We start from the raw sequence: 14,735 nt of genomic DNA on the forward strand, positions 1-14,735 counted from the left end.
CTCACATGACAATCTCTTTAGGTTCCCATCAGTGACTGGTGAGACCACATGAAAGGAAGAAATAGGCCTGGAGTGGGAGGGAAAAAAGTCCTAAGACTCTTGTCCACACAATTTGGTTTTGATACCATTCAGTCTAGCTTCCTTAAAGCTAGGACTCCTAGTCCCATTTGCTTCCTTCCTTCATATTGTATCTTGCTTGCAGTGACTACGCACCCCCTACTTTTATCCTGACTTTCCAGACTTCCGTGACTTGAGAATGAAGGTGGACAAGAGTTCCACATTCAAGGGACTCATGTTTTTCAAACCCCAATATGACATTTTGGAAACTTTATGCCCTTTGGACTGTACATACAAGTTCTCGCGTAATCTTCTCTACAAGTTAAGGAGCTTGCTTAAGATTGTACAGATAGTAGGTGGTGGAGTAAAGAATTGAATTTAGACTGTCTCATTCTAGAGCCTATACTCTTACACTTGCTGCCTTCCAGAGGCTCAATCTGCGTGCCTAAGAAATAGCACATGTGATAAACATATATTCATTTTGTGCAATGTCCAAGTTCCTGCTGCCTTTGAGCTGAGAAAGTTTATATATTCACTCTCATTTGGAAACAATGTGCCTAAAAGGTATGTCAAGAGGAAGACCGTAAAGATTTTTCTCTTCATTTAATGCACTAAACTAGTAGGGTCAGTAATATAAACTTATGTGGGACCTGCTGAACTACTGTAATAGGGACTGGGCAGTAATACATGTAGAAAATGTTTATTTGAGGTTGTATTTCAAACCTCAACCTGGTGATCTAACACATGCAGAGAATGTAATGCCTGGCAGATATAGAAAGTGCTAAATAAATGTTGAACGAATCCTTAGTGAGACCTTAAAATACTAAATTAGTGTTTTGTTTTTAATATAATTTTTAAAAATAATTTTTCTTATATTTGCAAAAGTAATGCTCAAGTATTATGGGAATATCTAAAAGTAGAGATAAGCAAAAGATAAAAAAAAAATCCATGATCCTACTACCTAGAGATAACTACTCTTAGGATTTTGGTGTATATTTTTTCAGAATATTTTTCTGTGTGGGTAGTTGTGGTGACTTAGACCATTTTGCAAAAACTACACACACACACACACACACACACACACACACACACACACACACACTATACTATAGTATAGTTTTTTTTTGCAAAAACTATGTGTGTGTGTGTATATATATATATATATATATATATATAGACACAAATGTGATCATATTAAGTACAATTTTGTAACTTTACTTTTCATTCTGTAACACACTGTAAACAGCTTTCCATGTGATTAAATTTTTATCAAAATCATGATTTTCAATGACTATATTCATTGCATTTAAAGCTAAAAGATCAGTGGAATGATGCAAAATGTTGCTATTTTCTGCACAGAAAGACATTGTTTTCTTTTTTCCAAAGAGTTTTTTTTTTTTAACTGTGATATGTTCATCTGATGATCTCAAATTCCTTCTTTAAATTCTAAGAGTAGCTTTGTCTTTGATTTATTCTTAGTGTCAATTCTGCATATTCCTCCGACTACATTAGTTCAGTTTTCCTGGTCTCCATCCTTCTTATCTTTTACCAAAAGTCAAAGGCAAGTCTAGAGATTCTAGCCTTATTTATGCTTCACGTTTCTCTTTCCCTAGTAAAGAAGACTCTACATCCCAGGCAGGTAGTTAAAGAAGCAACCCTTTCTCTTCCCCCTTGTCCCACCCACTCTAACCCAAAGGAAAGGAACAATTTATAGGACTCATGAGAAATTGGGAGAATGAACTTATGTGGCTCAGTGTGGCCTAGCCACCTTCTTATGGCCCCTTGCCCCATTTCTGATTAGGACAGGCACATTCTCAAGATCCCCAATCATCTCTTTCATTTGTAACCCTTCTCCTTTATTGGGGAATACCAACTGTTGACCAGCTGGGTTTAGACCTATATTCATTAATTTAGTCTGTGATGGGCCATGAAGGAATTATAAAGTCCTATTGTATATCCAGGGGTCTTTCAATCAACTTTATCAGCAATAAAACTGGAAATTGTTTTTTTGGTCTGACATCTGTGTCTAATTTCAGAAATGGAAGAGAGATATGATTTATTATTATTACCCCTAACCCTTCTTAACTATTTCCTACCCCTCCCTGCCATGTATACAATAATTCAAGTCTCACTATCACTTGACATTCCCCAACTTTACACTGCTTTTTCCCCTCTAATGGCCTTTTAATTTCCTTTTGTGACTCCCTTTGCTCAGAATGTCCTCCTGATTTTCTCTGCTGGTAACCTGCTACTTATATGCAAGCCTAGTAGCAATGCATTTCTAAAACCATATCATATAATAGATTGCATATTTCCATAGTAACAATGTAATAATTGGAAACTATTTCTGAATAAAGATCTAGTACAAAATAACCTGTTGGGGAGTTATATTTTTTTTCAAAATTTTTTGAGGACCCTCAACACTGTTTTCCAGAGTGGCTATACCAGTTTGCATTTCCATCAGCAGTGCAAAAGTGTTCCCCTTTCTCCACATCCTTGCCAACATCTGTTGTTGCCTGAGTTGGTAATTTTAGCCATTCTGACTGGTGCCAGGTTGTATCTCATTGTGGTTTTGATTTGTACAAAATAACCTGTTACAAAAAATCAAAGATATACTTTCTAGAATACTCTATAATGATTTTTTGGAGGAAAATGATTTCCCAAGTTTTAAAAAGTGTACAAAAAGCTATTCCATGTATTGATTTTATACAAAATATCAAAGGCAATACAGTGAAGATAGAGTCCACAAAAAACAGAACCCTATCATGATATTGCCCAATTTAAACAAACGCTAGTTATTTAATCATTAATAAAAATAGTTATTGTGCCATAAGCTGCCTTAGATGTTAAATATAATCCTCTTTATTATTATTATTATTATTATTATTTTTTTTTTTTTTTTTTTGCTAAGGCCTGTATTGCATTAAAAAAGAGTCATCGAAGAATTGAAAGTTTTAAAAACTTTGCGTAGGAGTATGAAGAATAATCTGTGGAATCGGAAATACTTGTTCATTTATCCTCCAAACCACATCCAAACATTTCCATGAAGGGAAAAAGTCATTCAAAACAGAGCAAAACTTTGAGGGAGAGTTTGTTACATCCCTTTAAGAAGGTGATTTTTGCAGATGTGTCCGCCTTCATCCCAGGGATAAATTTGTCCCACAGCCTGAATGCTTTCTCTGTCTCCACTCCCCGTGTACAGCCCCATGAATCTCCGGTCCTTATACAAGCCAGAGTTGTTGACTGCACACAGCAGAAGTTATTCTGGTTATCTTTGGCAAAAGAGGGAGTTAATTGGCAAGAAATTGGGGGTAATTAACAGACTCTTAGAGAAGGCTGGGGAACCAGCTTCTGACGCTAGTCAGGATGTAGGGGAAGCCAGGTGGTGGAACCACAGCCAAGCTGTACTGCAGAACCATCTGGTTAGGCTGCACTGGGTATCACCAATACCTAATACTTGTTATCAATTGGTAGTTTTTCTGTCTTTGTCTTTGACAAAATGAAATATAAATTGTTCCTCTTTCTTGTGTCACTTATTCCAGACTCAGAGTCCTGCATGGGAACATCTGACTGGCTGAGCTCAGTCTTTTGTTCTTTGGGGAAGTTTCACAGAAGGAGGCTGAGTTTGGCTTCAACCAAGGGTCACACAAGGGCAGATTCCCAAACATGGAAGGAGTACCAATGCTGCACAGTCAATATTTCTACCTAGTTATGTATAAGCATCTGTTTATTCTAGGTATCTAGGTATATATCTAGATTATATATTTAAAGGGCAGGGATTGTGTCCGTTTTGATGGTTGCTCTTTATTCTCAGAGCAAAACACAGGCCCAAGAATGTAGCAAGTGCTCTCTGTCTATTGGACCTTCACTATTTTTACATTTCTTAAGTTACATTTCTTTTTTTTTTTTTTTTTCAACTTTTTTTTTTTTATTTATTTTTGGGACAGAGAGAGACAGAGCATGAACGGGGGAGGGGCAGAGAGAGAGGGAGACACAGAATCGGAAACAGGCTCCAGGCTCCGAGCCATCAGCCCAGAGCCTGACGCGGGGCTCGAACTCACGGACCGCGAGATCGTGACCTGGCTGAAGTTGGACGCTTAACCGACTACGCCACCCAGGCGCCCCTCTTAAGTTACATTTCTAACTCATAGTCTTTCCCCCCCACCCCCCAGGCTGATGCCAACTTTGGATAATTTCTTTAGATCTACCCTCCAATTTACCCATTATCTCTTCACCTGTGTTTAAGAGGCTGTCTAACATATTTATACAGTTCCTCATTTCAACTACCAGGTTGATTTCTTTAAATCAACTACCAGGTTTATTTCTACAAGCTCTATTTGATTATTTTAAAAACCTGCCTTGTCAATTTTTATGGGGCCTTCATTACACTTCCAATTTGCTCCCCCCCCCACCCTTTGAACACATTAAATAAATTATTTTGTATTCTGTCCCTGATAAGCCTAATGATTTTGCAGGTCTGGTTCTATAGCTTGTGGTTTATCATTCAATGATGATTCTCATTTCTGGTGGCTTATTTTGTGTTTGTTTAGTGCTTTTCATTAAGAGCTCATGATCCCTTGGGGCGCCTGGGTGGCGCAGTCGGTTAAGCGTCCGACTTCAGCCAGGTCACGATCTCGCGGTCCGTGAGTTCGAGCCCCGCGTCGGGCTCTGGGCTGATGGCTCAGAGCCTGGAGCCTGTGTCCGATTCTGTGTCTCCCTCTCTCTCTGCCCCTCCCCCGTTCATGCTCTGTCTCTCTCTGTCCCAAAAATAAAAATAAACGTTGAAAAAAAAAAAATTAAAAAAAAAAAAAGAGCTCATGATCCCTGGATAGTTATCTGGGGAAATTCTTTGATATCTGGAGCTAACTTGTATTTTCCAGAGATGATTTTTTTGTTATATATGTAATAAGATTTTTAAAATTTATTTATTTATTTATTTGTTTATTTATTTATCCATCCATCCATCCATCCATCCATCCATTTGCCTGAAACACAGAGGTTGCTAGAAATTCTCAGAGGATATTTTATCTCTTTCTCTTCCCTAGAGCCGAGGCCAAGTCAGACACATATCTTTGCCTTCTTCCTATGCGGGCTTTTTTTTTTTTAATTTTTTTTTTCAACGTTTATTTATTTTTGGGACAGAGAGAGACAGAGCATGAACGGGGGAGGGGCAGAGAGAGAGGGAGACACAGAATCAGAAACAGGCTCCAGGCTCTGAGCCATCCGCCCAGAGCCCGACGCGGGGCTCGAACTCACGGACCGCGAGATCGTGACCTGGCTGAAGTTGGACGCTTAACCGACTGCGCCACCCAGGCGCCCCGTATGCGGGCTTTTTTAAATTCATCTAATTTAGCCATGGAAGATGTTTCTTTTTGGGGACCCAGTATTATGAGTCAGTAATGGTTCCAAACTCTCAGGCTTCCAGGATTCAGTCATAAAAGGATTTATCCCAGGATTTATCTCTTGGGTCCTGCATAGGCAACTCAATTAACACTCAACTCTGGGCCATAGGAAATCTACTAGTTCCCCAAGGGCAAACTCCAGGTCCAGTGCTTGTGTGCCCCTTGGATACAGATCTTTTCTCTTTTGCTCTCACAGGAATTCACTTAGTTCCTGCCACATCAAACATTAACAGGTAGAGGATTTTTATATTTTACTCAGGATTCTTAGTTTTGTTCTATCAGGGAAGAATTTTCTGAGTATAAAATTTGCAAGAGTGCTGGAAATAGCTGGCCTTAATAAATACTTATTGGATGATGAATAAATGAGTAAGTTGATTCTACTCTAATAAATAGAGATCATGCCCATTCTTCCATTGCTGGGCCATTGCCATACATCTGTCAAACTGTTATTCAAGAGAGAGAAATGTAGCGGATATGAAATTATGTGTACTAAAAGCAAATAACTATTTTCTTCATAAAAATAAGCCTAAAAACATCTAACTACAGAACTGAAAGGAGATTTTCTGAGTAGTAAGGGGGAATTGGATCAAGTAGTTCAAACCTGTACTAAAAATTCCTCTGGCCATTTCCCTTGAGTATTTTCCCCTGATGTCTACCAACTAGCATGCAGGTCCTAGAGGGCTTCTGTGCCCTTAATATTGGATAAATGGCCATAAACTTGCTGTCCTGTGCTATGTCTTGAGGAAAGGCTGGAGGGTTCCAATATGACTGTCCTGAAGTCTAGAAGATGACAAAAGAGAAACAGGAGTGGAAAGAGAGGGAGGGAAGGAGGGAGGGAGGGAGGGAGGGAGGGGGAGAGAGACAGAGAGAGAGAGAGAGAGACAGAGAGAGACAGAGAGAGACAGAGAGAGAGGTAAAAGCTGTACCCTGTTAGGACTGAATCTTGGAAGCCACGTAGCATTGCTTCTGCCATGCTCTTTTGGAAAAATCCTAAGTCCTTGCCTAGATGCAAGTGTAGGGAACATAAATCCCATCTCTTTATTTGAGGAATGTCAGTCCTATTGTACCAAGAATATGTGGGATGCAAGGTGTGTGTGTGTGTGTGTGTGTGTGTGTGTGTGTGCGTGCGCGCGCACATACACACTGGCATGGCCATGTTTGGAAAAAACAAAAACATCTTCCATATACATGTATACTGTACAGTTGTTGTAAATATTATGTTTCATTAGAAAACATCCAGCATAATGTCAGGTACTCTGTAGTTGCACTATATGCATCAATTCTTTTACCTCTTAAGAGATACAAGATGGATAAAAAATATAAAATGATGGTCCTTTTGCATGTGCCACCATACTGAGTTGTTAGGTCAGTAAATTCCCATTTTACAAGTGGGAATTAGGGATCAAAGGTGCTTAGTAAATTTAGTGTTAAAGTAGCTTGGCAGGATGATTTGCTAAAATATTAATTTGTTTTTGTTCTCCATTTATGTTTTAAGTCAACGTTTAATTTCAAGTGTAGCAAAGATACAGCTTGATGAATTTTTACCAACTGAACACATCCGTGTAACCAGTATCCCTATGAAAAACAGAACACTGTCAGCAACCCTGAGACATCCTTCATACATATATCCCTCTCCAGTCACTAGGCTGGAGACCAAGCATGAATAACTGCTATCTGACTTCTAACACCACAGAGTGATTTTCTTAGTTTTGAAATTCATATACATGAAATCATAAAGTATGCACTCTTTTGTGCTTGGCTTCTTCTGTTTCATAATAGGTTTGTGACCTTTATCTATGCTACTAGCTTTCATGGCTATATGGAATTCTATTTTACTAATACCAATTTATTACCCAGTCTACAGTTGATTGACATATGGGTTGTTTTCAGTTCTTGATTATTATGTATAATGGTGCTATGACAATTCTTGACATGTCTTTAGGTAAACATGTATACTTATTTTTATGGGGTATGGACCTAGCAGTTGAACTGATGGGTCAAAATTTATGTCTATGTCCAAATTTGTTAAATATTACTAATCAATTTATTGTACTATATGCCATGATATTCAACAATGTTGTTCCATTGTACCAATGGTTACAAGGTAAAATTATACTAATGTTTATTCCTTCAACCAATGTGATTCTTTTCCCTCTTATTTCCCTTCCACCTATTTTAGGCAGGTAGTTCAGGTTTGTATTTCTCTGCTTTGGAGATTTTGGTTAGGTATAAATCAGAAACAACTTGCAGCAAGTGTTCTTCCTATTTTTGAACCTGAATCTATTGAGATACAGTATTGGTGGGTCAGAAGGAGTAAGTTCAGTTAAGGAGAACTTTCAGGGCAAGAAGGGTGAAAGACAGATACTTCCTTAGCCAGAATGGGGATGGAGGTCAACGGGTCTAAGAGACAGTAGGGGCCAGAGGACCTGAACAGCTGCTTATGCTCTTTTTAGTAGGGTGACCATATAATTTCCTCTCCAAATCCAGACACTTTTGAGAGTGAGAGAGTATGCTATTAATAATTATACAGGGATAATAGATGTAAATCAGAACTATTCCAGGAAAACTGGGATTATTTTAGGCAGCCTCAGTTAACTTACAAATGCAGTTGCTTACATGCCTTTGAATGTTTCTTAGAATATTCATGTAGCAGATCATATGGAAAGCAGCTTTGTCATCTGGAGAATGACAGGACTAAAACAGGTACATCTCCTGTTACATCTCGGCCTTCACACATCTATAGAGTAACTTTATGCAGGTGTGTGTGTGCTTCCTTGCATGTGTTGGTATATTTTAATCTCCTTATATATAGCAAAGGCCTGCCTGTGGCCCTTAATAGAGCTGAGGGTAGGTGGTGTTTGTGGTGGTGGTGGTGTGGTGTCTCCACTGTTCTGAACAGCTCAGGCTCTTAGAAACATTTTGTCTGAGGTGCTCTCTGTAGCATCTACAATTCTGATCTAAAAATGTTTGGTCCTATTAGCAAAACTCCTGCTGAAGATCTGGAAATGGTGGCTAAAATAAGTTTGAGGTCATTTTCCTTTATTTATTTATTTATTTATTTATTTATTTATTTATTTATTTTACTGTTTATTTTTTTTTTAATTTTTTTTTTCAACGTTTATTTATTTTTGGGACAGAGAGAGAGAGAGCATGAACGGGGGAGGGGCAGAGAGAGAGGAAGACACAGAATCGGAAACAGGCTCCAGGCTCTGAGCCATCAGCCCAGAGCCTGACGCGGGGCTCGAACTCACGGACCGCGAGATCGTGACCTGGCTGAAGTCGGACGCTTAACCGACTGCGCCACCCAGGCGCTCCAATACTGTTTATTTTTGAGAGAGAGAGAGAGAGAGAGAGAGGAAGAGACAGATTGTGAGTGGGGGAGGGGCAGAGATAAAGAGGGAGACACAGAATCTGAAACAGTCTCCAGGCTCTGAGCTGTCAGCACAGAGCCTAATGTGGGGCTCGAACTCACAACCCATGAGATCATGACCTGAGCTGAAGTCAGATGCTAAACTGACCGAGCCACCCAGGTGTCCCAAGGCCATTTTTCTTTAAAGCCAACCTTAAGTACCAAGAGTTAATGAAGGAGAGGAAAAATGAGCCCCCACATTCAGCATTATGAAATCCCTGGGGTAATGGGGAAATTTGAGTAGAACAACTGAGTCCCAAGATGCCAGGTAAGCAGCATTATCCAGGTTGTCAACAAAGACAGTGCAAGTCCTTCCTCATAGACAAGTCTCTGAGAAATTCCCAGGGAAATTGTCTGTAAGCAGGCCCCTGAGATCATCAAGTAGCATAAACTTCTCTGTGATATGCCAGCTGGGGTTCTGGTAAAAATGAGAGTTGCTATTTTTTTTGCTCCTGAAGTTGATGTAGACCATCTGGGAAAATCCACAAACAGAAATCTTAGTCTATTCCCAGAGCACCTTGGTGACTGGGGTCTGTAAAAGGTCTGATTCTCAACACTAAGGGAATAAGAAGAGTACACTTGAGGCTGCCTCCTTTATGCATGAACATCATTTTCTCCTTTGGGCTAATGGAAAAAAGGCTGCATAAAGCCCAGCACTGAGTGAGGCCAGGGAGAAGGAAGGTGAATGTCTGAATCCCATGTTTCCTTATAGTTTTCTTTTAAACCCACATCCAAGAGGTCTAGGGTATATTGGTCTCTTCTCTGCTCTCAACACTGACTTTGATGTGAGATGGAGTGGAGGGCTTAGAGGAAGAGAATAGGGTGTGCAGAGACAGTAGGGGACACTATTGGCTTTCTCTATAGGGGAGGGAGGCAGAGAATGGGTGGAGACAGTGAGTCACATGAGAGCTCCTGTCTCTCAGAGCCTGAGGCAGTAGGCTCAGGTTGTACTCCTGGCTCTTGTGATGTCCTTCTGTTAGTCCTTGGGCAGCAAATGCAGGAATTCTGTCTCCTCATCTCTCAAGAAGGGACAGAATTCTTGTGCCCAAGAACACACTCTAGCCCAGGGGAGCTCAGATATAGTCACAGGCATGTTGTCAATGGCTTGGCTTGGGGTGGGGGGCGGGGGGCGGTGCATAGATGAGAGAAGAAAGTAAAGTAAAAAGGAAGGACATCCATGCACTGGCTCATCTTCTAGAGCCTTCTTCCATCAGCTATGCTTATATCTATTATCAATCTATGTGTTTTATTGTTTGTTTCCACAGATAGCTCCCTGGAAGAGAATGACTCTGAGAAACAGCTCCTCAGTGACTGAGTTTATCTTAGTGGGATTATCAGAACAACCAGAGCTCTAGCTTCCCCTCTTCGTCCTGTTCTTAGGGATCTATGTGTTTACTGTGGTGGGCAACTTGGGCTTGATTACCTTAATTGGGCTAAATTCTAGCCTTCACACTCCCATGTACTTTTTTCTCTTCAACTTGTCTTTTATAGATCTCTGTTATTCCTGTGTATTTACCCCCAAAATGCTGAATGATTTTCTGTCAGAAAATGTCATCTCTTACGTGGGATGCATGACTCAACTTTTTTTCTTCTGTTTCTTTGTCAATTCTGAGTGCTATGTGTTGATATCAATGGCCTATGATCGCTATGTGGCTATCTGCAAGCCTCTGCTGTACACGGTCACCATGTCCCCTCAGGTCTGTTCTCTGCTCATGTTTGGTTCATATGTGATAGGGTTTGCTGGAGCCATGGCCCACACTGGGAGCATATGGAGACTGACTTTCTGTGATTCCAACATCATCCACCATTATCTGTGTGAAGTTCTTCCTCTCCTGCAGCTCTCCTGCACCAGCACCCATGTCAATGAGCTAGTGTTTTTTATTGTTGTGGGAGTGGTCATCACAATATCCAGTATTAGCATCTTCATTTCTTATGCCTTGATTCTCTCTAATATCCTCCATATTCCTTCTGCTGAGGGTAGATCCAAAGCCATCAGCACATGTGGCTCCCACATAATTGCTGTTGCTTTGTTTTTTGGGTCAGGGGCATTCACCTATTTAACAAGCTCTTTTCCTGAATCTATGGACCAGAGTAAATTTGCCTCAGTCTTTTACACCAATGTGGTTCCCATGCTTAATCCTTTGATCTACAGTTTGAGGAATAAGGATGTGAAACTTGCGCTGGGTAAAACCCTGAGAACAGTGCTCTCCTGATGGTTCTGTTTGTATAAATTAATTACTGGTAAGCATCATACTTAAGTAACTTTTTATTTACAGGTGCAGAACTTTTCATCTTTTTTCTCAACTAGGTCTTCTTTCCAGTTAACCACAAGTCTCTTGCTTATACACTTCTTGAAGATTATGCTATTTTGTAAGATTTAAATTGGTTCATTGCATGCAATTTAGCATCTATTAAGTGTCTACTGTTTACTAGACTCTATACGGGGCCCAAGAGATAGATGAATAAGATGTGGCCCCATGCCTTCCATTCTTTTCTTGGTAGGCTAAATGGATTTTCCAAACAACATTTCTGGCTGGGGGATGGAGCAGGTGATGGTATGAAGGTCCAGGACAGTGAACTTATGTTTTCTTCAGGTATGGGAGCAGCTTTACCAAAGACCAATGTAGATACCTTGGAGCCATAAGTCAGATAGTCTCCCAGCTCATTGAGAAGTTGCTTGCCCAGGGAGATCATAAATCATCTCTTTAATGTACATACTTGTACACATAAGAGAAGCCCTTGCACAAGAGTTCTTTACATGGTTTGAAATGTAAAGATAAATCAAAACTAAAATCTTTCATTTCCAAGTTTCAGAACACTTAGGGCTTGGAATGGTAACCATGGTGTAGGCGGTTTTGTAATTGGGCCAATTTCTTGGGCACTGTATGCTAAGGCTGAAAGCAAGAACAAAGAAGAAATTTCACAGATTTATATGATTGTTAACTGCTACCTCTCCTCTATACTTCCCTGAAGATACTGTGTACATTATGGGGCATTTAGGAAAAGTCTTTTATTCTTTAAAGTCGATTTAGATTTTACTGTCTCTAAGAATATGTATGTATTGATATATGTATGTGTGTGTGTTACAGTTAACTATTAGAGAATCAGGAAGAAAGAGGAGTCATATTACACTTTCTGCTTGCAGGGAAACTTGAAATGGATCCAGATTTTGAGTGCCAAAGTCCACTTTGTACTGCTCTGCTGAAGATTCTGCTATGCTATATTGAATAGTTCAGATTTCAAGGAATATACCCTTATAAACTTCCTTGAGTGTAGGCAGGAAGGTGAACCCAGGACCAGACCAACCCATGTGCAAAGATGGGCAGATGGAGACTCAGTGTGGCTGGAAGAATGGGGCGGAGTAGAGGCTAGAACTTGGGGTGCCCTTGAGAAGACTCTCTGTGAAGAGTATTTGGTACTTTTTTTTGGATATGGAGAGAGTAATATAAAGTACTGAGTTGATGTATTTTTCTTTGCCTGTATTCCTTTACCTCGTCCATAAAATTGGATAGTTGCTCAGTTTGTATTGGTATGAGAAACAAGGCAGTAAGAAGTTAGTCCTTCTTGACATTTACTTCTCTGCTGACACTCATGTGGAAGCAGCAGCATCATACTGAGAAGAAAGGTAGTTCAAGTGTTCCAGGCTTTGGCCAGAAGCATGCCAGACTGTGATGGAGTTGAGAACAGAATGGGGAAGGACCTGCAGCATGGAACTGACTAAGGAGGAGACAGAAGACAAACCTTATTTTCTCCAAATATGCTAACGTGAGGAGATCTCAAAAGAAGGTAGAAAAATCTGCTAAATATTTGGATTATACCTAGATTATGATAATCATACTTAACATTTACTGAGTATATACTATATGTTTGGGCACTTTTAAGGTACCTTACCTACATTAAACTCATTGGAATTGTATTAATGCCATACTGAACAACTGCTTGTTGGTCCTTTGGGCCTAGCTGACTTCTACCCTCTGGAGGACTGTCTGTGTCTGGATATGTGGGGATCTTGGGGATATTAGGAAAGAGTAGAGAATAGGGAGAGATAAGAGCAAGTATACTATGATACAAAGAAAAAATTTCCATTGGTATAAATGAGTAGGAACAAGGAATAAATCAGAACCATAAGGATATGAGTGAATGAATGAATGAAAAGGAATACTTATGAAATAAATGCATTAAATCCACAAAATATCCTTCCTTACACTCATTACATATGGCACTGGGGTGAGCAGAGGTGAAAACATAAGTTTGACTTATGGAGATACTGGCTTGGATCTTTTGGAAAGCAGTCCCGTTAAAGATCTGAAATGACAAAACTCAGAGGTACTTTCCTGGTTCTTACAATAGTCAGATAAGACACATTTATTGCTCCTACAGAAAGACAACATTTTGTAAATTCCAAAGACCTTCACTCCTCTCCCAAACCAAGGATAAGTCATCTTTCCTGTTCTTTTAAGGTCGCTGTTGAGGAATTGTAGGTTCTCAGTGGTCAACAGACAGGAATAGGTTTGGGGCTTCTGCTTTACAGTAACAGAGAGACCTAATTTGATACTCTGTGTCCAGTGTCCTCAGGTGAATCCCTCTGCCACAATACCAAAACCCTGTCACCTGATCTTATCATGACATTTTCATTTTCAGGAAAGGAAGTTTTCCCCTTTAGGAAGCATTGTTAAAGCTGGGATTCCTCTGGGTTCAGACCTGAGTTCACTTCTCTTCTTGGATCTTCCTCAGGCATCTCTCCATCTCCTCTGGCTTCAACAACCATGCATTTTTATGGTGACTCTTAAGTCCATAACTCTGGTCCTGGTCTATGATTATAATCTATAATCAGTTTTAAGTTAAAAATATAAAACTATTATCAACATTGATGTCCAAATAGAATTATGTAATGATTAGATGGTAAAATACTTTTGGAGTATAAGAAAGAATAAACTGTTCTTGATATCTGCACATTCTCCTACATTCTAAATAGGTGGGGGGTACTGAGATAAGTGATAGACATCAAGTGTCAGGAGTGAGAGTCCAAGAAGAACTCTGGGTAGAGTTTGGAGGGCCGGGACAGGTGTTTCTCTGTATTCTGTGGAGCATATGGGAAGATAACTGTGATTATGGCTCATTGCTGGCCCTCAGCCCATGTGTTAGATAGAGAAACCTATCAGCCTCCCTTCCTTCACACTTCCATAAATGAAATAAATCATTTACTAATTGCCTCAGCTGCTAATGACATGTGTCTGACTGCAGTAGCTTAAACTTATGAGGGTTTGTTTTTCTCTAACATAAAAGGCATCTAGAAGTAGGCAGTCCAAAGCTGATATGGCAGTGTGAGTCATCAAGGACTCAGACTCTCTCTCTTCCTTCTTATGTCTTAGTCGTGGCTACATTCTCGCGGATGCATCATGGGTTCCATATGGCTGCTAGAGCTCCCGTGTCCACATTCCAAGCAGCAAGAAGACACAGGACAAAGAAAGGAAGAGGGTGCTTTACCTATCTAATGAGTGACTTCCACTGACATCTTACTGGCCATGCCTACTTACAAGGGAGATGGGGCAACTTGGTATTTAGCTTCAGAACATTACCATCTTGGAAAAAAAATCAGGATTTTGTTACTTTCAAGGAGGAGATGGCTATCGGGTAGGCAATCAGCAATCTCTACCAAAGAACAGAGTTGGTTCCACTTGCCAGGAGGGAACAGTTAAGAACTGAGCACTTTCCACCCCATTTTTGCTCTCTTGCTTGCTGTACTCTATGAGAGGAAGACAGATTAATCTGACAGATAAGACCGGAAAAGAGACAAGTTGGTCATTGATGGAGCTGTACCCAGTTTCTCTCGATCACTGACCTGTTTGTACTGAATTAAGACAAAG

General features: G+C 40.0%; 1 protein-coding gene across 1 annotated transcript; it reads left to right on the top strand.

The window, feature by feature from the left end:
- The first annotated feature begins 10,139 nt into the window (after positions 1 to 10,139).
- LOC112865029 (olfactory receptor 8B4-like) lies at positions 10,140 to 11,853 on the top strand. Its single transcript, XM_025928079.2, is given in 1 exon segment — positions 10,140 to 11,853. A coding segment is annotated over 1 exon segment (930 nt). The 5' UTR covers positions 10,140 to 10,151; the 3' UTR covers positions 11,082 to 11,853.
- Positions 11,854 to 14,735: the final 2,882 nt, after the last annotated feature.

This window comes from Puma concolor, chromosome D1 (assembly GCF_028749965.1).
Source record: "Puma concolor isolate L17-30 chromosome D1, mPumCon1.1.hap2, whole genome shotgun sequence".
Lineage (NCBI taxonomy): Eukaryota > Metazoa > Chordata > Mammalia > Carnivora > Felidae > Puma > Puma concolor.